This window comes from Grus americana, chromosome 32 (assembly GCF_028858705.1).
Source record: "Grus americana isolate bGruAme1 chromosome 32, bGruAme1.mat, whole genome shotgun sequence".
In the NCBI taxonomy this organism is placed as follows: domain Eukaryota; kingdom Metazoa; phylum Chordata; class Aves; order Gruiformes; family Gruidae; genus Grus; species Grus americana.
The window spans coordinates 1856642-1877712 of NC_072883.1; the positions used below are offsets into that span (position 1 = coordinate 1856642).

The following is a 21071-nucleotide window of genomic DNA, read 5'->3' on the forward strand; positions in this document are numbered from 1 at the left end:
GTCCCCCCCAGGGCGTGTCCCTGGAGCTGCACCCCGGGGAAGTGCTGGCGGTGGTGGCCCCCCCAGGGGCAGGGAAGAGCACCCTGGTGTCCCTGGTCCTGTGCCTGCGCCCGCCGGGGGCCGGGCGGGTGCTACTGGATGGTCATCCCCTCCCTGACTACCAGCACGCCTACCTGCGCTGCCAGGTGCTGCCACCGCCCTATCACACAATGTCCCCACTGGTCCCCACTCCCACCCCTGTGTCACCAGCCACCCCCAACGGGTCCCCACTGCCACCCCCGTGTCACCAGCCATCCTCACCATGACCTCGCCAGCACCCCGTGTCACCAGACATCCCCGACGCATCCCCAGACATCCCTACCACATCCACAGGCCGCTTCCACCGTGTCCCCACCACTTCTCACGCCATGTCCCTGCCATGTCCCCAGCCATCCCCATGTCGCCAACGCGTCCCTGCTATGTCCCCAGATGTTCCCCCTGCTATGTCCCCAGCTGTGTCCCCAGCCATCCCTGCCATGTCCCTAGTTGTGTCCCCACTGTATCCCGATCCCCGCCATGTCCCTGCCATGTCACCTCTGCATCCCTGCTGCATCCTCGGCTGTCCCGTCCGTGTCCCTGCCAAGTCCCCTGCCACGTCCCCTGCAGCGTCCCCATCCATCCCCACCATCTCCTTGCCCCATACCCACCCTGTCCCCAGCCATCCCCACCAGGTCCCTGCCACATCCCCAGCCATGTCCCCCCTACTTTCCCCCGACATACCCCCACATCCCTGCCATGTCCCCAGCCCTCCCCTCCGCTGCAGGTGGCGGCTGTCGCCCAGGAGCCGGTGCTCTTCTCCTGCTCACTCCACCGCAACATCACTGTCCCGTCCCACTCAGTGGGTGAGGTTAACTTTTTAATTCTCTGTGCGGTAATCGGGAGTAACGACAATTACTCGAGAGGTTCAAACATCACAAATTTACTTAAAACTCCGCGCAACTACAAAAGATAGCGGCTTGGCAAAAGTTATAACGAACAGCACAGGAACAGCAGCGTTGCCCTGGGCACCTGCCAGCCCGGGTACATTGCCATTGCTGTTACCAAAATGTTCCCAGGAACAGCACAGTAAGGTGATAAGCAGTACGGCGAGCAGCAAACGCAAAAAGCAGCCACTAACGAGCACTAGCCTCTAACATACAGTAAGGCAAGCAAGGCCCAGGGCAAGCACAGGAAGCTGCCAATTAACAGCTAAAGAGCAAGAACTATAAATTCAATGTAGCATATTCCAATCAAATCTGTCATTATCTTGAACCCTTCGAGCCCCACGTTGGGCGCCAAAAAGGACTGTCGGGGTTTTACCCCAGCCAGCAGCTGAGCACCGCGCAGCCACTCGCTCACTCCCCCCCATCGGGATGGGGGAGAGAATTGGAAGAGTAAAAGTGAGAAAACTCATAGGTTGAGATAAAGACAATTTAATAGCTAAAGCAAAAGCTGCGCGCACAAGCAAAGCAAAGCAAGGAATTCATTCACCACTTCCCATTGCAGGCAGCTGTTCAGCCCTCTCCAGGAAAGCAGGGCTCTGTCACGCGCAACGGTTACTTGGGAAGACAAACGCCATCACTGTGAATACAGCCATCTCCTCACCTTCCCCTTCCCCCAGCCCCTTATAAACTGAGCATGACATCATATGGGATGGAATATCCCTTTGGTCCATGGGGTCAGCTGTCCTGGCTGTGTCCCCTCCCAACTCCTTGGGCACCCCCAGCCATCCCGCTGGCGGGGCCGTGCCAGAACCAGCAAAGGCCTTGGCTGTGGGGAAGCACTGCTCAACAACAACAGCTCCAGATAACAAAAACATCTCTCTGTTATCAACACTGCTTCCAGCACAAATCCAAACCATAGCCCCATGCTACTGACTATGAAGACGATTAACCCTCTCAGCTGAAACTGGGCTAATATGAGGAAAATTAACTCCATCTCAGCCAGACCCAACGCAATCCTAAACACCTCACCATGCTGGGCTGCTGTGAAGAAAATCAGCTCTATCCCACATAAAACCAGCTCAGCCCTCGACTCAAGGCTGCCAGAGCAGCCCAGGCACCAGGATTTTAAAAGTATTGTAAAGAAGGCAGTTCACCCAGCCAGAAGAGCCACAAGCGTAGTGTGGTGGGCAGGCGCAGCGTGACCAGCTCTCTGCGGGCAGCTCCCAGCCGCCTCCAGCACCTCTGTGTCCAGCCGGTGAGAGGGCAGGGGGCCGCATCCAGCCCCCCAGTCCCTCGTGGAGCGGTTAGGCGTTCATCACTGCAGGGACCAGAGGAAGAGACAGTGTCACCCAGGGCCACCTCCCTGTCCCCAACCCTCTGCTCGGGGGGTCTCAGCATCCCCCTCCCGCAGCCCGGTGCTGCTCTGGCCACAGGTCCCATGGGGGAGCACAGAGAGCTGGGGTTGCCCCCGTCCACCCCCCCTGGTCCCATGCCGTACCTTGGGCCGAGCTGCCAGCACCCCTGTCCGTGCCTGCGAGGGAGAAATAGCCGTGAGCTGCCAGCCCCCTGCTCGCTGCGGGCTCAGTGCACGTGCCAGGAGCCGGCCCGGGAGCCGTGGCCACGCTGCAGCCACCGGGAGAGGAGGATGGCACCGCGAGCACCGGGGGGGAGACACCACCTCTGCCACACGTCCCCGCTACGGGGCTGTAAAGAGGGGCGGCACAGGGAGGACGGGGGATGGGGAAATGCCGGCAGCGGCCAGAAACCAGAGCCACGAGACCACCCCGGCACTGGGCAGCGGCTGGAGCCAGACCTGCCCCCGGTACTCACTTGACGCCATGCCGTAGCCCTTCTTCCCTGCAGAGAGAGAGAGGCATCAGCATCCACCACGCTTCACCGTCAGGCTCGGGGGCTCCCCAGAGTGCAGCAGCTCGTGCCCACAGCCCCTCCTGGACCCCCGGGCCCTGCCTTCCTCCCACACCCCTCTGCCTCACCACCCCGGTGCTTTACCTAATCTCTGCTTCAAAATGACGACTCCAACGATGATGGCGATGACAGCCAGGATGGCAACAATCACGCCCAACACGATGGCCAACAGGTTGGACTCCGACTCTGGGGGAGAGCAGGGCCGTGAGGAGGGGAAGGGGAACCACCCCAGCCCACCGCTCCACGTGCCCAAGGCCACCGGGCTCACCCCACGCAAAGAGCCTGGGCTCGGGCAGGCTGGCGTGCTCCACGCGGCACCGGTACTTGTCCTTCTCCTCCGGGCGGGCCGTGATGGAGGCCCAGGTGTAGTAGGTGCCGTCGCTGTTGGGCGCGATGCTGCCCCGCTCGGTCTCGTGGTCCCTGACCTCGCCGTCCTTCAGCCAGCTGACGGTGATGGGCCGCGGGTAGAAGCCGTAAGCGCGGCAGTGCAAGGTCAGGATCCCGGGGGTCTCCTGCCCCGACACTCGGACCGTGGGGCGCTCTGCGGAGGGGGTGGCGGTGAGGGCTGGCACACGCGCCCACGCTGGCCGGTCCCCGGGGTCCCCGTCTCGCCCTCACCTTTCCACTCCAGCACGGCCTGCCCGTAGCTCACGTATTTCCTCAGCCACTCGACGCAGGTGTTCTGCAGGTAGTGCTTCTGTCGCTCAGCTTCAGTCCCGTCCGCCTCCCACTTCCTCTTGGTGATTTGCGCTGCTGCGTCCGCCGCAGTGAACGTCATCGTGTCCATGTCAAAGGCGATGAAGTCCCTCCCGTCGTAGGCGATCTGCGAATACCCCCTGGTGCTACCATCCTCCAGGAGGTCACAGCCAACCATGCACTGCCAGGTGTGGGCCCCTGAAACATGACCAGGGAGACGGGGCTGAGGGGCTGCCACAGCCCTGGGCCTTCAGTGGGGCATGGACCCCCCGGCAGCGCCCACCACTCCAGCCCTGTGTGAGGTCCGGGGGGATCAGGCACCGGCACCAGAGCTGCCCCCCATCCTGCCCAGGGCCCACAGCACTCGGGGCGTCACATACAGCCGTGATCCAGACCCCCTGCGCCCAGGGCATGGCTGAGCTGGCACCCAGCCCCACGGCACCCTGCGACAGTGATGAGCTGGGACAGGGTCCTGAGTGCCATTCAGGGGGGGAGAAGGAGGTGGGGTGTGTGGGGGGAGCCCCTCTGCCTCTGGGGTGGGGGGTACAATGTACCACAGGAATGGCGAGGGGATGAGACCCCCTCCGGTTCTGGGGGTCTCGACTGCCGTGGGGACGGCAAGGGGCTGGGATGTGGTGGCCCAGTCCTGGGATGGGGTGCTGGGCACTGTGGGGTGGGGATGCACTGGGTGGGGCGGCCAGAAGCCCCCCCGGCTCTGGGACAAGGGATCCCAAGGACTGTGGGGCTGGGACAGGCAGCCGGGACCCCCTCGCACTGGGGGACAGGGTGGCTGGGAGCCCTCTGACAATGGCACCGGGCAGGGAAGGGTCAGCACAAGCCGGGGCAGGAGCGTGGGGCAGGGCAGGGTCTTGTGGGGGGGGGTGGGAACTCTCCCATCCCACGGAGCCTCCTCCCAGCCCCACAGAGCCCCGTCCCAGCCCGCACTCACTCCCACTCTGGTTGTAGCGGCCCCGCAGTGTGTCCAGGTTCACACGGTTAACCTTCTGATTGTTCTGTCCAATCTGGGTCTGCCCGTCCCAGTACCGCTGATCCAGGTTGTCCCTCATCCAGTCCGCCCCAGGCACCGTCTTCCCTGTCTCGCTGTCGTAGCGTGCAATGAGGTTCCCGTCCACGTACCCCACGGACACGAACTGGGGCACCCCCGGGCTGGGCTCTGACACCCCGATATCGAAATAGCACAGGGAATGGAGCTCTGTGGGAACACGGGGGACGGTGAGGGATTGGGGGGCTCGGGGGGACAGGGGTGAAGGTGCCCAAGGGGTGGGGGTCCAGGGGTGGGCAACGAGGATGGGTGGGGGTCCCAGGGGAGCAGATCCGGGGGGGATGGGGGGCAGCTGCAGGGGGGCTGTGACTGGTGGGGGGGTGTTGGGGGAGCGAGGTGTGTCCAGGAGGGGGGTCCTGGTTCCCAGGAAGGGAAGCCCAGGGGGTCCCTGGTGTCAATGAAAGGGGGGCCCGGGGGGTGGGGGACCCCAGGTGCCCAGGAAGGGGGGTGCAGGGGGGTCCCCAGCGTCAAGAAGCAGATCAGGGGCATGGTCGGGGGGGGCGGGGCCCAGGGAGGCAGACCCGGGGGTCTGGGGGGTGTTCCCAGGGGGTACTCGGTGTCCAGGGAGGAGGACCGGGGGGGTCCCCGTGCCAGGGGGGGTTCCCGGTGCCCAGGAAAGGGGGTCCAGGGAGGTCCCGGTGCGCAGCAAAGAGGGTCCAAGGGGGTCCCGGTGCCTCGGGACGGAAGGGAAGGTCAAGGGGGGGGGGTCCCGGTGCCCGGGAGGGTGCCCACGTGCCCAGGAAAGGGGCTCCAGGGGGATCCTGGTCACCCGGGATGGAGGGGGAGGTCAAGGGGGGGTCCCCGTGACCGGGGAATGGGGCACCGGGGACCAGGAAAGGGGGTCCAGGGGGGTCCCGGCGCCAAGGAACGGGCTCCCGGGTCCCCGCCCGCGCTCACCGCTCGCCGCCCCGCCGAGGACCCCCAGCAGAAGCCCCAGCCCCAGCGCCCGGCCCCATCGCTCCGCTCCGCTCCGGCACCGCGCCCGCACCGGCCCCACGAGCCTCGCGCCGACCCAAGCCCCGCCCCAGGACCCGCCTCGCCCCGCGATTGGCGCCGCCAGAGCCCGTCCGCCAATGGCAGCCCGAGACGCTTCAGACGTCACCGGGCGCCGGGCAGATCCCGTCTCTGCAGGTTGGGGAGCAGCGAAAGCGGCGGAGGCAGCGCGGGGGGAGGGGCGGGGACAGGAGCTCCCCGGGACCAACCGGGACCCCGCCACCCCCCGGGATCCTCGGGCCGGGACCCCCCACGGGGCAACCCAGCCCTCAGCCCCCCCCGACCCCTCCTCAGGGCCCGAGACCTCCCCCCCCCAGCCTGGGGTCACCCCTGGGCCCCCCAAGTCACAGTTCTACACCCGCCCCCCCGGCCCTGCTCTTGTCCCCTTCCCCTGGGGCACCCCGAGACCCCCACGACCTGTCTGTCCCTGGGGGAGGGGGACACCCAGGTGCCCCACGGCTCTCCCCACCCCGGCTCTGCCACCCTGGGGGTTTATGGGTGAAAAAGCTGGGAAAATGGTACAAAAACTGGGGAGTGTGGGCACCCCCCGGGGCTTCTGGGAGGTGTCCCTTGCACCCGCTGTCCCTCGTGTCCGGTGCCCACGGGCTCCAGTTCTTCACCAACTGCTCCAGCGTTGGGCCCTGTCGTGGTTCAGCCCCAGCCGGCAGCCGAGCCCTTTGCCTGCTCCTCCTGCCCCATGGGATGGGGAGGAAAATCAGAAGAAAAAGGCAAAACTGTTGGGTGTGGTAAGGACAGCCCCCCGCCATCACAAGTCCCCCCAGAAAGCCGCTCCGGCGGCAGCAGCCCAGCCCGCCCCCACCTCCCTCACAGCGGGCAGCGACAGGTTACGGGGGCGGGGCTAAAATATAAGTGGTCTCGATTGGCTGCTTCCCCCGCCACTCCTCACCTTTTGCGCGCTGATTGGTGGGCGAGCGGGCGGGCCACCTTTAAAGAGCAGAGCGGCGCTTTCCTCAGAGCGGTGCGGGCGCACGTGGGCAGCGGCGGAGGTAGGGGCCGGGCGGGCGGTGGTGCTCGGGCCCGGTGGTTGTGGGGTGCGGGGAGGGCTCCCCGTCCCTGTATTGCTCGCCGTGTTCCCCCCGGCTTTCCCGCCTCCCTCCTGGGGCTGCTGAGGGAGCGGCCGCTTGTGGGCCCCCCCTTGGCGCTGTGCCCTGAGCCGTGCCGGGCGGGGAGCCGTGCTGAGTCTGTGGGGCTTGGGAACCCTTCAGGGCACCGGCACGGCGGGAGCTGCTTGGCCCAGCCGCCGCCAGCACCCCTGGGGTGAACAGTGTGATGGTCTTGGGCGGGCTCGGCCTGCGCTGTCCCCGTCCTGTGCCAGCAGCGGGGAGTAGCCAGGCGCTGGGATGTGCCTGTGTCCCCCTTAGATCTGGGCTGCATCTGCCCTCTGGGGTAAAACCCTCTGGTTAAGACCATTCCCCCTCGTCCTGTCGCCGCATGGCATCACTTGGAGCTTTTCCGGCTGAGCTGCCTCTGGGCGGTGCAGGGGAGCAGCCCTGTCCTCCTGTCCCCCTTTAATCCTGTGTGCTCATCTGTTTGTAAAACAGGGCTGAGACCCACCCTCGGTATCCTCTGCCCAGGTGGGGGTGGGATGTTGTGTGCCGACTTTGACTCGGTATCCTTGATGTTTTGTTAAGGACACCCTGGGCCTCCGATTTTGGTGTCTGGGGGCTGCTGTGGTGCCTTGTTCTGCCAGGTGCACCCCGTTCCTGCCTCTCTGGGTGCTGGTGCTTCCTTCCTGTGTGTCGGCTGAGCCGGGAAGGGAGACACTCCTAGCCAGCGAGTGCCTTGCTTCTATTAATAGAATTAGAAGTCCTGGTCTGGTGTGTCCTCAGCATGTTCTTGGCAATCTCCCAATAGCAGCTGTGATGGTAAAACAAGATCTAAGCCTGGCTTGGAACAGCCTCTGCCAGCAGCTGTGATGCCTTGGGCACAAGACTCTGCTTATCACAAGCAAAGTGCTTCTACATCCCTTTCCCATGGGACAAGGGGAGGAGGAGGCATTCCCCTGTACCAGTAGGAACATGGAGGAGCCCCTGGGTCCCCAGGACGAAGAGGCATCCTCCCACACAGAGGTGCCTGGGTATCCAGACAAAAGGACACACAGAAGAGTTCTGGGTGAGTGTGGGGCCACCCCTGTGACCTGTAGGGAGGGGACAATGTCTTGGTGGTGGTGTCACCCTGGGAGGATTGGGGCTGGCAAGTGTGACGCTTCTTCCAGCTGTCTGGAAAAGGCCTCGTCTTGTGCTCAGTTCCCATCAGGTGGTCTGTAGCAGCTCCCCACCACTTCGCCATCTGTCTGGCAGCTCTCCTGCTGTGGGCCGTCCCCTGGGGGGTCCCTCCCGCGATCCCTGGGTAGCTTGTGTTGAGGGTGGCGGGGATGTGAGGGCCGTGCCTGCTCTGGGACAGCACCGTCTGTTTCGAGTGACTTTTTCCTCCCGCAGGCAAGCGGTGCGGTCCCTATCTAGCGTACATCCTGGTGGTGGTTGTGGTCCTAGCTTTGGCTGCCGCTCTTCCTGTACAATCAGGTAAGGGAGGAGCAGCTGCCTCCTTCTGGCCCCTTGGCACAGGACCGTGTGTGCTGCCAGCAACCCGGCCCACGCAGTACCAGGCTGGATGTGGCCCCTTCCCCTCTGGGCTGGGGCAACTGTTGGTGTGGGGGGAGCGTGATGGGGCCAGGCCCTTGGAATGGCTGTGCCCCCACCCTGTCTGAGGGGTCCTGGGGAGGAGCAGGGACACCCTCACCTGTGCTGTGGGGACAGGCTGTTAACGCCTGGGGTGTCTGCTCCTTCTCGGTCCCTGGGAGCAAATTGGGGATCCCTGTGGGGGGAGCCCGTGGTTACCTCCTTCCCTGCCCTGCAGAGCTGTGTCCCCTGCTCCCTGCGGAGGAGAATCCTCTGACCTTCTTCCCTTCTCCTTTTCCCTCTCCAGCAGGGAGACATGAAGGCTGTCCAACTCTGGTGCTGGCCTGTCCTGACGACTGGGTTGGGTATCGCAAAGTCTGCTACTACCTCTCGAATGAGGAGGGGAGCTGGGAGTGGAGCCAGGAGTGGTGCTCCTCACACGGGGCCTCGCTGGCTGTGCTCCAGAGGGAGTGGGAAATGGTGAGTGAGGGGCTGTTGTGGCTGCGGGGGGGTGAAGGAAGGGGGTTTCCTGGGTTGGGTGCAGACCCTGGGTGTGGAGCCTGGGGCTGGTGAGCTCGTTCAGAAGCGCTGGAGCCTGTTGGAGCAGCCGTTGGGAGGGAGCTGCTGCCATCCCAGGGCCAGTGGTGGTGGTGCAGGGCTGGGGCTGCCTGCGAGGCCGGCAGGGACCAGCGTGGGGCCGGCAGCAGCTCCTGACTGTTGGCTTGTCTTTCCTACCCAGGAGTTTCTCTTGCGCCTCAAGGGCAACACTGATGTCTGGCTTGGGCTGCGGAGACAAGGCGAGCGCCTGGAGTGGGTGGATGGCAGCAGCTTCAACCAGAGGTGAGTCCCATGCGGAAACCACCCTGCGGTGGGATGGGCAGAGGCCTGGTGGGACGTGTCTGCTGGGACTGTCCCTTGCAGGCAGCCCTTGTCCCCTCCCGGTGCCTGAGGGGACACCCGCTAACCCGATGGTACCAGCAGTGTATTTGCTTCCTGTTGCAGGATCCCGGTGCAGGGCCAAGAACCGTGTTTGTTCCTGAAGGACCATGATCTCTGGAGTTCAAGCTGCTCAAAGCAACGGCCTTATGTGTGCAGCAAGGCCTCAGTTCTGATGGGAACCACGTGAGGGAGCTGGTGGAGAAAGGTCCTTCCCGGTGCTGGGGACTGTTGGGTTTACGTGGCAAGGGTTTGGTAGTGGGGGGCTTCTCTGAGGAGATGCCAGGAGCTGCCCCCGTGTTGGATGGAGTCACTTCCAGCTGGCTCCAGGACGCACTCACTGCTGGCCAAGCAGTGTGTTTGAACCGTTAGAGTAATTGTCGTTAATTCTCTGCACGGTACTCAGGAGTAAAAAGTTAACCTCACCCTAACGCACTGAGTGGGCTGGGCCATTAAAATTGGTGACAGCCAATGTGGCTTCACTAAGAGCAAATCATGCCTAAGAACTTTGGTGACCTTCTCTGATGGGGTTACAGTGTTGCTGGACAAGGAGAGCGACTGATGTCATCTACCTGGACCTGTGCAAAGCATTTGACACTGTCCCACACAACGTCCTTGTCTCTAAATTGGAGAGACGTGGATTTGACGGATGGAGGATAAGGAATTGGCTGGACGGTCGCACTCAGGGAAGGGTGCCTCTGGATGGCATCCCTTCCAGGCTTGAGAGGTGATGGCCTAAAGCTGCAGGAGGGGAGATGGAGATGAGATGTGAGGCAGAAATTCTTCCCTGTGAGGGTGGTGAGGCCCTGGCACAGGGTGCCCAGAGAAGCTGTGGCTGCCCCTGGCTCCCTGGCAGTGTTGAAGGCCAGGTTGGATGGGGCTTTGGGCAAGCTGGGCTAGTGGAGGATGTCCCTGCCTGTGGCAGGGGGTTAGAACTGGATGGGCTGTGAGGTCCCTTCCAACCCAAACCAGTCTGTGATGCAATGGTTCTGTCCCCAACCATCCCCACCACGTCCCTGCAGCGTCCCCAGCCACGTCCCCACCATCTACCCCCACTTCCACACCATGTCCCCCCCCCACATCCCCACCGTGTCCCCAGCCGTCCCCTGTGCCGCAGGTGGCCGCCGTCCCCCAGGAGCTGGCGCTCTTCTCCCGCTCACTCCACGCCAACATCGCCTACGGGCCGGAGAGCTGGAGCCCGGCGCAGGTGACAGTGGCAGCCACCCGTGCGGGTGCCCACACCTTTATCACCCGCCTGCCCCGGGGCTATGACACAGGGAGGAGGTGCCCCTCCCCCTCGCTGTCCCCATGTCCCCACACTGACGGCTGTTTCACGCAGAGGTGGGCGAGCTGGGGGGGGCAGCTCCCCGGGGGACAGCGGCAGGGGGTGGCCATTGCTCGTGCCTTGGTGAGGGACCCTTGTGTCCTTGTCCTCGATGAACCCACCAGCACCCTGGATGCTGAGAGCCAGCTGCAGGTGGGAAGTGACACCCATGTCCCCTCGATCATCCTGTCCAGCAGCACCCCAGTCCCTGAGGGTCCCCCTGGGTCTCCTCTTTCCATCATCTCCTGGGTCCTTGGTCCCTGTGTCCCATTGGTCGCCAATCTCAGTGTCCCTTTGGTTGCCAATTGTGGTGGGTTGACCCTGGCTGGAGGCCAGGTGCCCACCAGAGCCGCTCTCTCACTCCCCTTATTCACTAAACAGGGGAGAAAAGGCATAACGAAATGCTTGTAGGTCGAGACAAGGACAGGGAGAGATCACTCACTAATTATCGTCACGAGCAAAACAGACTGAACTTAGAGAGGGAATTCATCTAATTTATTACTAGGCAAAACAGAGTAGAGGAATGAGAAAATAAAATCAACTCTTAAAACACCTCCCCCCACCCCTCCCATCTTCCCGGGCTCAACTTCACTCCTGGCTTCAACCTTCCCCCCCCTCAGCAGCACAGGGGGACGGGGAGTGGGGGTTACGGTCAGTTCATCTCACGGTGTTTCTGCCGCTTCTTCATCCTCAGGGGGAGGACTCCTCTCATCCTTCCCCTGCTCCAGCATGGAGTCCCTCTCACGGGGTGCAGACCTTCAGGAGCAAACTGCTCCAGCATGGGGTCCCCCACGGGGTCACAAGTCCTGCCAGCAAACCTGCCCTGGCGTGGGCTCCCCTCTCCACGGGTCCACCGGTCCGGCCAGGAACTTGCTCCAGCGTGGGCTTCCCACGGGCCACAGCCTCCTTCAGGTGCCTCCCTGCTCCGGCGTGGGGTCCTCCACGGGCTGCAGGTGGAATCTCTACACCCCCTCATCCTTCCTCCACGGGCTGCAGGTGGAATCTCCACACCCCCTCATCCTTCCTCCATGGGCTGCAGGGGGACAGCCTGCTTCACCATGGCCTTCACCACGGGCTGCAGGGGGATCTCTGCTCCGGTGCCTGGAGCACCTCCTGCCCCTCCTTCTGCACTGACCTGGGTGTCTGCAGAGTTTCTTACATCTTCTCACTCCTCTCTCTGGCTGCAAAAGCTCTCTCTCTAAGTGTTTTTCTTCTTCTTAACTATGTTATCCCAGAGGCGCGGATTGGCTTGGCCTTGGCCAGCGGCAGGCCTGTCTTGGAGTCGGCTGGCATTGGCTCTATCAGACACAGGGGGAGCTTCTAGCAGCTTCTCACAGAAGCCACCGCTGTAGCCCCCCCCCCGGCTACCAAAACCTTGCCACGCAAACCCAATACACCAATCCCAGTGTCCCCCTGGTCCCCAGTTCCAGTCTCCCCTCAGTCTGTGGTCCCCGTGTCCCTGCTGCCTGGGTTGCCTTGGCCTCCAGTCCTGGTGTCCCCTGGTGTCCCCATGTCCCCTGGTTCCCTCTCTCAGCAGCCCCCCAGTCCCAGGTCTCCATCTCCCCTTGGTCTTATCTCCCAGTGTTCCCCAGGTCCCTCCGTCCAATGTCCCCTGGGTCCCTGCTCTCCGTGTTCTCTGGATCCTCACTCCCCATGTGCCCTTGGTCCCCATGTCCCCTGGGTCCTTGGTCCCCATGTCCCCTTGGTCTCAATCCCCGTGTCCCCTGGGTCTCTGCTCCCTGTGTCCCCACACCCAGGGGTCCCCACTGATGATGTCACCCACCGCAGGTGGAGCAGGAGATCTTCAGAGCCAGCAGGACCAGGTGTGCGGTGCTGCTCGTGATGGGGCAGGTGGCCCTGGCCATGGGGGCACAGCGGGTGGCTGTGCTGGAGAGGGGACGACTGCATGAACTGGGATCCCCCAGGGAGCTCCTGCGCCCAGGTAGCCACTACTGGGACCTGCTGCAGGGTGGGGGACGAGGGGGGAGAGCGGGGGATGGGGACACGGGGAAGGAGGGTGAAGGACAGCAGGAGCTGAGGCTGGGGACACCAGGTGCCAGGATGGGGACACCAAGGGATGGGGACACTGGGGGCAGGGATGATGTCCCTGAGGACATGGATGGGGACACCAAGAGGTGGGATGGGGACACCCCATACCAGGATGGGGAGACCAGGGACAGGGATGGGGCACCACAAACCAGGACGGGGACTGTAAGAGGTGGGATGGAGACACCAAGAACCAGGGTGGAGACGCTGGGTGCGGGGATGGGCACACCAAAAACCAGGAGGGGAGGGGGTGCAGGGTGGGGGGAAGGGATGGGGAAGGAGGAGGGGGAGGGGAGATGGAGGGTGAGGGGTCCAACATGCCCATGACAGGCTGGGCACCAAGTGATGGTGGGGACAGGATGGTGGGATGGGGACAGTGAGGACAGGATGGGATGGTGGGGATGGGATGGGAACAGTGGGGACGGGGACAACGGGGACAGGATGGGGACAGGATGGTGGGATGGCAATGGGGGGTCAGGATGGGGACTGTGGGGGGGACGGGATGGGGACAGTGGGGATGGGATGGTGAGATAGGGTCAGCTGGGATGGGGACAGCAGAGTGGAGCCTGTGGAGTGGGGACAGAGCTTTGGGGCTGGTGGGGACCTGGGGGGTCTGTGGGGACATCAGCCACCTGAGGTGGGGCTGGGGGGGACATCGGCCACCTGGGGGGTCCATGGGGACGTCAGTCACTCAGGGTGGGGCTGTGGGGACCACGGGTGACGGACGTCCTGGGTATCCCATGGGATTGGGGATCCTGGGGGGCACCATGGGGTGGGGCCCCATGACACCCCACCCCCCCTCATGTCTTGGTCATCTGCCCCCTCCCCCCACCCGGACGGCTGGGTCTCCCCGCCCCCCCCATTACCTCATGCTGTTGATGGAGGCCGAGAAAATTCCTTGGCAGGAGCAGCCGTGGGGCTGCGCCAGGGTGGGCTCCCCCCACGCAGCCTGTGCCCCACACATTTCCCCAGCCCCACACGGGCCCTGTGGCCCCATATCTGCCCCATGGCAACCCCCCAGCCCCACATCTGCCCTATCCTCCCCCCCCCCAGCCCCACATGTGTTGCATGGACCCTTCCAGCCCCACATATGACAGTGACACCCCCCCCAGCCCCACACATAACTGTGACCCACCCCAGCCTCACATATGTCCCACGCCCCCCCCCGCCAGCCCCACAACTGCCCATGGACTCCCCTGCCCCACATGTACTCATGATCCCCCAGCCTCCCTCGTGACCCCCCAGCCCCACATGTGCCCCACGGACTCCCCCAGCCTCCCCTGTTCCCCCAAGCCCCACACATCCCCCATGGATCCCCCCAGCCCCACACTTGCCCTATGGCCCTCCCAGCCCCACACGTGCCCCCCAGCCCCACACGTGTCGGGCCACCCGCCCAGCCCGGGGGCGATGAGCAAAACACCAGCCCTCGCCAAGGAACCCGAGCGTCCGGCCCCCCCAGCTCTGCCCTACACCCCCAGCCCCAAGGGACCCAGCCAGCGGGGCCCCCACCCCCCGCCCGACCCTGCCAGACCTCGTGGCGAACCCACGTGCCCCCCTCCCCCCCCCCCGCTGCCTCTTCGGGGACCTGGGCACCCGGGCCCCCCCCCAGGTCACCCCCCTCCCAGGCATCCCACTGTCCTCAGGGGACCCAGGTGTCTGGGTCCCCCCTGCCCCACATCCCCCACCCCCCCACTGCCTTCTGGGGGACCCAGGCATCCGGGTGACCCCTGACACCCCCCCCCCCCAGTGGACCCAGGCGTCCGGCTGAGTCGTCCCCCCGCCCCCATGTCCTGCAGCAACAACAACAGCAGCGGGGGGGGGGGGAATGGGGGGGGCCCGGCCAGGCTGAGTCACGGTCCCACCCGACCCCACCCGTGACTTGGCCCCACGGCGCATCCCCGTGGCTCAGTCCCATGGCTCAGCCCTGCAGCCCCGTGCTGTGGCCCCACTGACCCACGGCGGAGCCCCGCTGACCCACGGCACAGCCCCACTGACCACAGCTCCCCTGACCCACGGTACCACGGCTCAGCCCCATGGCCTGGCCCCACAGCCCCACAGCTGGGGTCCATAGCACAGGGGACGGGGAGGTGTGGGGCACATGGCACTGTGGATACTGGGAGCACTGGGAGCTGTGGGGCAGGTGGGTTTGTGGTTCCTGGGAGTACTGGGAGCCGTGGGTCAGGTGGCACCGTGGTTCCTTGCAGCTGTGAGGCAGGTGGCATCATGGTTACTGGGAGCAGTGGGGCAGGTGTGACTGTGGTTACTGGGAGTGGTGGGGCAGGTGGCATCATGGTTCCTGGGAGCACTGGGGCAGGTGGGCTTGTGGGTACCAGGAGCACTGGGAGCCCTGGGTCAGGTAGCACCGTGGTTCCTGGGAGCACTGGCAGCCATGGGGCAGGTGGGCTTGTAGGTACTGGGAGCACTGGGACCCCTGGGTCAGGTGGCACCATGGTTACTGGGAGCACTGGGAACACTGGGAGCTGTGGGGCAGGTGGCACCGTGGTTCCTGGGAGCCCTGGGTCAGATGGCACCATGTTTGCTGGAAGCACTGGGAGCCATAGGGCAGGTGGGGTTGTGGGTACTGGGAGCATTGGGACCCCTGGGTCAGGTGGCACTGTGGTTCCTGGGAGCACTGGGAGCTGTGGGGCAGGTGGCACCGTGGTTCCTGGGAGCTGTGGGTCAGATGGGGCTGTGGTTCCTGGGAGCACTGGGAGCAGTGGGGCAGATAGCACCATGGTTACTGGGAGCACTGGGAGCTGTGGGGCAGGTAGCACCATGGTTACTGGGAGCACTGGGAGCTGTGGGGCAGGCTGTGCTGTGGTATTGGTGTTACTGGTGTTACTGGGAGCACTGGGAGTCGTGGGTCAGGTAGCACTGTGGTTACTGGGAGCACTGGGAGCTGTGGGGCAGGCTGTGCTGTGGTATTGGTGTTACTGGTGTTACTGGGAGCGGCCTCTGCCCCCCCCCCGCTCTGGCAGCTGGACCCCACATCTGGCTGTTCCCGCCCAGATGTTTGGTTACCGCGGCGACCGCCACCCCATAAACACATGGGGGGGAGCGGGGCCCGCCCGGACGCCTGGGTCCCCGCCCGGACACTTGGGCCCTCTCTGACCCACGGGTCCTGAGTGGGGGGGCGCAGGGCCCGGACGCCTGGGCCCCCTGTGTGCGGGGGGGGGGGGGCTGTGGGGCAGGACTTGGGGGAGCAGGACTGGGGGGGTCTGGCCACCCGGGTCCCCTGACACCCGTGGGGTGGGAGATGTGGGGCAGGTGCGTGGGATGTGGCTCCTCCCCCCGGCCACGCCCCCAGGCCCCCCCTTTCCCGCCGGCCCCGACCCCACCCCACCCCGCAGTGGAGCCGCGGGGCCGGACTGGGACGGGAGGTACTGGGGTTACTGGTGTTACTGGGGTTACTGCCTATGCTGGAAGTGCTGGACTCGCTGCGGTTACTGGACTTACTGGGGTTACTGGAGCTGCTGGAGTCGCCGGGGTTACTGGAGGTGACCAGAATTGCTGGTGGTGTTTCTGTTACTGGAGTTACTGGAGTTACTGGGGTTGCTGCTGGTGCTGGAAGTGACTGGAATCGCTGGTGTTAATGGACTTACTGGGGTTACTGGAGGTGACTGGTGTGGCTGGAGTTACTGGGGTTACTGGAGTTGCTGCATGTGAAGTCACTGCTGTTGCTGCTGTTGCTGCTGTTGCTGGGGTTACTGGAGTTGCTGGAAGTGACGGGAGTTGCTGGCGCTACTGGAGTTACTGGTGTTACTGGAGACAGGGTGACTGGTGTTGCTGGTGTCGCTGGCGTTGCTGGTGTTGCTGGAGTTACTGGGGTTACTGGAGTTGTTGCATATGCTGGGCTTACTGGAGGTGACTGGTGTTGCTGGTGCTGCTGGACTTACTGGTGTTACTGGACACGGGGTGACTGGAGGTACTGGTGGTGGTGCTGCTGCTACTGGAGTTACTGGACATGGGGTTACTGGGGTTACTGGAGTTGCTGGAGGTGACAGGAGTTGCGGGAGGTGACAGGAGTTGCTGGTGCTACTGGAGTTACTGGTGTTACTGGAGGCAGGCTGACGAGTTACTGGTATTGCTGGTGCTACTGGAGTTACTGGTGTGTACTGGAGACTACACGTTACTGAAGTTACTGGTGCTACTGGAGTTGTTGCTGGGGTTGCTGCTGTTACTGGGGTTACTGGTGTGAGCTGCTGGAGGTGCTGGTGTTACTGATGTTACTGGAGACTGGGGATTACTGGAGTTACTGGAATTAGTGGAGATGCTGGATAGCGGGGTTACTGGGGGCTTACTGGGAGGTTACTGGTGTTACTGGGGGCTGGAGGGATGAAGCTACTGCAGCTAGTAAGACCTGGGGGGGTCACTGGGGAGGTTACTGGTGTTACTGGGGGCTGCTGGGCATTACTGGTGTTCCTGGGCGCACTGGTGCCAGGCCACACAAGTGCCGTGGGCGGGTGTCGTGGGTCAGTATTGCTGTGGGTGCCATGGGTGGGTGCTGCTGTGGGTGCTGTGGGTGGGTGCCGTGGCTCACGGTGTCTGTGTGTCCCCTGTAGATGTGCCCATGTCTCCATGGGTGTCCCTCTGTCCCCTGGGTGTCCCCCACAGCTGTCCACGTGTCCCCGGTGGGTGTCCGTGTGTCCCCTCCGATGTCCCCTGTGGGTGTCCGTGTGCCCCTTTCACGTCTCTGTGTCCCCTGGGTGTCCCCACGGGTGTTTGTGCCCCCCCGGTGTCTGTAGTTCTTAGTCTGTCCCCTCTGGGTGTCTGTGTCCCCCCTGGGTGTCCCCTTGGGTGCCCAGGTGTCCCCACTGATGTCCCCTGTGGGTGTCTCTGTGTGTGTCCCCCCCCCATGATGTCCATGCGTCCCCTGGCTGTGTCCGTGTGTCCCCTGGGTGCCCTTTCACAACGTCCCTGTGTGTCCATGTGTCCCCACGGGTGTCCATGTGTCCCCGTGGGTATCTGTGGTTCTCGCTCTGTCCTTTTTGGGTGTCCATGTCCCCTGGGTGTCCCCCACGGGTGTCCCTGTGTCCCCCATGACGTCTGTTTGTCCCCTGGGTGGCCCCCACCGGTGTCTGTGTCCCCCGTGGGTGTCCCTGTGTCCCCTGGGTGTCCCCTATGGGTGTCTGTGTGTCCCCACGGGTGTCCCCACGGGTGCCATCCATCTCCTCCCTGCAGGACCATGACCCCGGGGCTGCCCCTGCTGCTGCTGGCACTGGCGCTGAGGGGGGGGACAGGGACCCCCCCTCGGTCCCCCCCGGGTCCCCCAGGTCCCACCTGTGGGGCCGCGGCGCTGGTGGCCATCCTGGGGCGCCTGCGGGAGCTGGAGGGACAAGTGCGGGCGCTGCAGGATCAGTGCGGGGACAGCCAGGGTCCCCAGGCTGGCACCGGTACGTGGGGGGACATGGGGGGTCGGGGGGGGGGGCATGGGGGTCGCGGGGACATTGCGGGGACACGGGGGGGACATGGGGGACATGGGGACACTGGGACATATGGAGGGGGGAACTGGGGGGATATAGAGGGACATGGGGTATTTGGAGGGACGTGGGGGGGGACATGAGGGTCACGGGGGACGGGGGGGACCTGTGGGGGGAGGAGGGGACATGAGGGTCATGGGGATATTGGGACATGGGGCGTTTTGGGGGTTGTGGGGGGTCATGGGGACATTGGGGGGACATGGGGGGGAAATGGGGGGACATGGGGACACTGGGACATATGGAGGGACATGGGGGGGATGTGGGGACATTGGGGGGGTGATGGGGGGCCATGGGGGTGGCAGGTAGGGGGCCATGGGGCCTTGTCACCCCCGTGTCCCTCCCGTCCCCGCAGGACGCACGCTGGCTCGGGAGCTCTGTGCCCCCACCGCCGGGGACGGCTGCGGCTGCCCCTCCCCCCCCTCCCCTCCCCCCAGCCCCCCTTCCCCCCCCCAGCCCCCCTGTCCCTTCGGCTGCAGCGACCAGGGACGATGTCGGGGGGGTCGCTGCCGCTGCTTCCCCGGCTTCACCGGCCCCCACTGCGCCACCCCCGCCTGTCCCCCCGGCCATGGCGGGCCCCGCTGCGCCCTTGGTATGTCCCTGAGGGTCCCTGAGGGTCCCCAAGTGTCCCCGTGAGTCCCCGGTGCTCCCCTCAGTAGTGGCCCCCCCCCAGCTGTAGTGGGCTCTGATGTCACCTTGGTATGTCCCCAGGTGTCCCCAGTGCTTCCCTCGTGGTCCCCACTGCTCCCAGTGTCCCCCAGTGTCCCCACCCCAGTGCTCCCAGTGCCCCCCTGCCTGGAGCCCCACAGCCATGGTGGACCCTGATGCCACCTTGGTATTGTCCCATGTCCACAGTGTCCCCTGGTGTCCTCCAGTGCTTTCCCAGTCCTTCCAGTGCCTCCCAGTGCCCTGGGCCTGAGTGTCCCCATGGTGTCCCCATCCTGTGGGTGCCCCATATCCTGCTGTCCCCATGGCTTGGGTGGCCTTGTTCCTTGGGTGTCCTCTCCATGTCTCCCTGTGTCCCCATCCAGTGGGTGCCCTGTTCCATAGTGTCCCCATCCCGTGGTGTCTCCATCCCATGGGTGTCCCTGTCCCCATGATGCCCCCATCCCGTAGGCACCCCATCCAATGGTGTCCCCATCATGTATTGAGGGTGTCGCTGTCCCATGATGTCCCCAGAGTGTGTCTGGATGTGTCCCCATCCCCTGGGTGGCCCATCTCATGGTGTCCCCGTGGTGTTTTCAGGGTGTCCCTGTCCTGTGGTGTCCCCATCTCATGGGTGCCCTGTCCCATGGTGTCCCCAGGGTGTCCCCATCCCATGGGCAACCTGTCCCATGGTGCCCCAAATTGTCCCCGTGGTGGCACCCACTGATGGACCGTGTTCCTGCAGAGATCCCCTCAGTGACACCGCGCTTGGCCACCCGCAACCAGACGTCCTTCCGTGTGACCTGGCCCCGCCCCCCCGTGCCGGTGGATGGCTACCAGGTGGCCCTCATTCCCCTGGTGAGCTGGGGACAGGGATGGGGTGGGGACATGCCCCCAGCACTGCGGTGACCCCAGTGTGGTGGCCCCAGCATCGCCCCAATGTGGCCATCATCCCCAGGATGAGATGGCGTCTGTGGCCAGCTGCTGCCCCGCTGGGGGCACCATAGGGGTGTCCCTATGGTGTCCCCAATCTGTCCTCTGTTGTCCCCAGAGCAAGCCAGTGGTCAGGCCACCTCCTGCTGCCTAACTCAGGGATGGGGTCATCTCCCCAGTGTATCCCTTGTCCCCAAGATGAGCCAGCAGCTGTGGCCACCTTCCTGCTGCCTGGCTTGGGGACAGGGTTGTGTCCCCAACATGTCCCCTGTCCCCAGGATGAGCCACCTGCCTGCAGCCACCTACCTGCAGTCCTGCTTAGGGACCAGGACATGTCCCACCATGGTGTCCCCAATATGTCCCCAGTGTGTCCCCAACGTGTGCTCCAGCCCCAGGACAAGCCATTGGCTGCAGCCACCTGCCTCTTGCCTGGCTCAGAGATGAGGAGGTGTCCTCACCACACTGTCCCCAGTGTGTCCCTCCTTAGCTGTCCCCAACACATCCCCAGTGTGTCCCCAATATGTCACCCAGACCTGGGAGAAGCTCTTGGCTGTGGCCACCTGCCTGCTGCCTCACTCAGGACTAAGTCCCACCGTGGTGTCCCCAGCATGTCCTTGGCATGTCCCTTGTTCCTAGGACGAGCCAGCAGCGATGACCACCCATGAGCTGCCTGGCTCCGCTGTCACCTTCGAGGTGACGGGGCTGGCACCCGGCCACGCCTTTGAGCTCTTCATCCAGGCCCAGCGGGAGCAGCACCTCGGGGCACCCGGCACCCTGCGAGTCCGCACCGGTACGTGCCAGCCACTCAGTGCAAGGACCACAAGGGGACAGACGTGGGGATGAGGACAACAACGGGGATGGCAACGGGTGTGGGCAGGGGGACAGGGATGGAGATGGCACATGCATGGGGTAGGGGATGGTGATGGCATGGTCATGGTTGTGGGGGACAGCAATGGGGACAGCATGGGGCCAGGGATGACACAGGGATGGGAATGGCATGGACATGGGGACAGGGATGGCATGGGGATGGGAAAAGCCTGGGGACATGGATGGCACGACCACAGGGATGGGGACAGTGATGGAGAGAGCCATGGAGATGGCATGGGCACATGGATGGCACGAGGATGGGGATGGTATGGGCACAGACATGGTTACAGGGACAACATGGGGATGGTGATGGGGACAACACATGGATGAGGACAGCGTAGGGATGGCACAGGGACAGCATGGGGACAGGGATGATGCAAGCATGGGGGTGAGGACAGCATGGACATGGGAACAGGGATGGTGACAAGCATGGGGGTGGCAGAGGGATGTGTACAGGGATGGGGATGTCACGGCCACAGGGGTGGGGACAGGGACTGGGATGGGCATGGGGACAAGGGACAGTGCCTGCAGCCTCTGTCCGTCTCCACGTGTCCATGTGTCCCC

At 64.2% G+C, this 21071-nt stretch overlaps 3 protein-coding genes and 1 long non-coding RNA gene across 7 annotated transcripts in view; 2 read left to right on the plus strand and 2 right to left on the minus strand.

Moving 5' to 3' along the window:
• Positions 1–1023: 1023 nt before the first annotated feature.
• On the minus strand, positions 1024–7094 carry LOC129198268 (class I histocompatibility antigen, F10 alpha chain-like). Its single transcript, XM_054807418.1, has 10 exons — positions 7069–7094; positions 6548–6585; positions 5545–5772; positions 4534–4797; positions 3507–3782; positions 3157–3429; positions 2973–3074; positions 2793–2819; positions 2461–2493; positions 1024–2280 (listed from the first exon to the last, which is right to left on the minus strand). Exons 1-10 carry the CDS (start codon positions 7092–7094, stop codon positions 2267–2269), a joined length of 1281 nt encoding a protein of 426 aa, XP_054663393.1. The 3' UTR covers positions 1024–2266.
• On the plus strand, positions 6593–9691 carry LOC129198426 (C-type lectin domain family 2 member B-like). 4 transcript variants are annotated; one of them, XM_054807730.1, is made up of 6 exons: positions 6593–6647; positions 7516–7773; positions 8100–8183; positions 8587–8759; positions 9019–9119; positions 9282–9691. In XM_054807730.1, the coding sequence occupies exons 2-6, from the start codon at positions 7635–7637 to the stop codon at positions 9403–9405; spliced, it is 621 nt and encodes a 206-aa protein (XP_054663705.1). In that variant the 5' UTR covers positions 6593–6647; positions 7516–7634; the 3' UTR covers positions 9406–9691. The 4 variants fall into 4 exon arrangements, with proteins under 4 accessions (XP_054663705.1, XP_054663704.1, XP_054663707.1 ...); XM_054807729.1 differs by having other exon boundaries at positions 6606–6647; positions 7460–7773; XM_054807732.1 differs by having other exon boundaries at positions 6627–6647; positions 7519–7773.
• A 1879-nt stretch (positions 9692–11570) lies between these two features.
• Positions 11571–13545, minus strand: LOC129198431 (uncharacterized). Its single transcript, XR_008574474.1, has 3 exons — positions 13452–13545; positions 12323–12426; positions 11571–11837 (listed from the first exon to the last, which is right to left on the minus strand). It is a non-coding gene; the product is annotated as an uncharacterized LOC129198431 (long non-coding RNA).
• A 2742-nt stretch (positions 13546–16287) lies between these two features.
• The window catches only part of LOC129198269 (tenascin-X-like), a 74324-nt gene continuing 69540 nt past the window's right edge, over positions 16288–21071 (plus strand). Inside the window, exons 1-6 of the mRNA XM_054807420.1 lie at positions 16288–16510; positions 17148–17216; positions 17767–17978; positions 18418–18654; positions 19453–19565; positions 20277–20430. Of these exons, the coding sequence (XP_054663395.1) occupies positions 17164–17216; positions 17767–17978; positions 18418–18654; positions 19453–19565; positions 20277–20430 (769 nt within the window). The 5' untranslated portion in view covers positions 16288–16510; positions 17148–17163. The remainder of the gene's footprint in view (positions 16511–17147; positions 17217–17766; positions 17979–18417; positions 18655–19452; positions 19566–20276; positions 20431–21071) is intronic.

Excerpts from the sequence above, each read along its gene's own strand:
- LOC129198268 (XM_054807418.1), bottom strand. The coding sequence starts at position 7,094 with ATGCGGCGACAGGACGAGGGGGAATG. Across the intron at positions 3,783-4,533 it reads CCGCTACAACCAGAGTGGGA|GGGCCCACACCTGGCAGTGC; the intron begins GTGAGTGCGGGC and ends GTCATGTTTCAG. Across the intron at positions 2,820-2,972 it reads CATTTTGAAGCAGAGATTAG|GGAAGAAGGGCTACGGCATG; the intron begins GTAAAGCACCGG and ends CTCTCTCTGCAG.
- LOC129198426 (XM_054807730.1), top strand. The coding sequence starts at position 7,635 with ATGGGACAAGGGGAGGAGGAGGCATTCCCCTGTACCAGTAGGAACATG. Across the intron at positions 7,774-8,099 it reads GACACACAGAAGAGTTCTGG|GCAAGCGGTGCGGTCCCTAT; the intron begins GTGAGTGTGGGG and ends TTCCTCCCGCAG. Across the intron at positions 9,120-9,281 it reads GGCAGCAGCTTCAACCAGAG|GATCCCGGTGCAGGGCCAAG; the intron begins GTGAGTCCCATG and ends TTCCTGTTGCAG.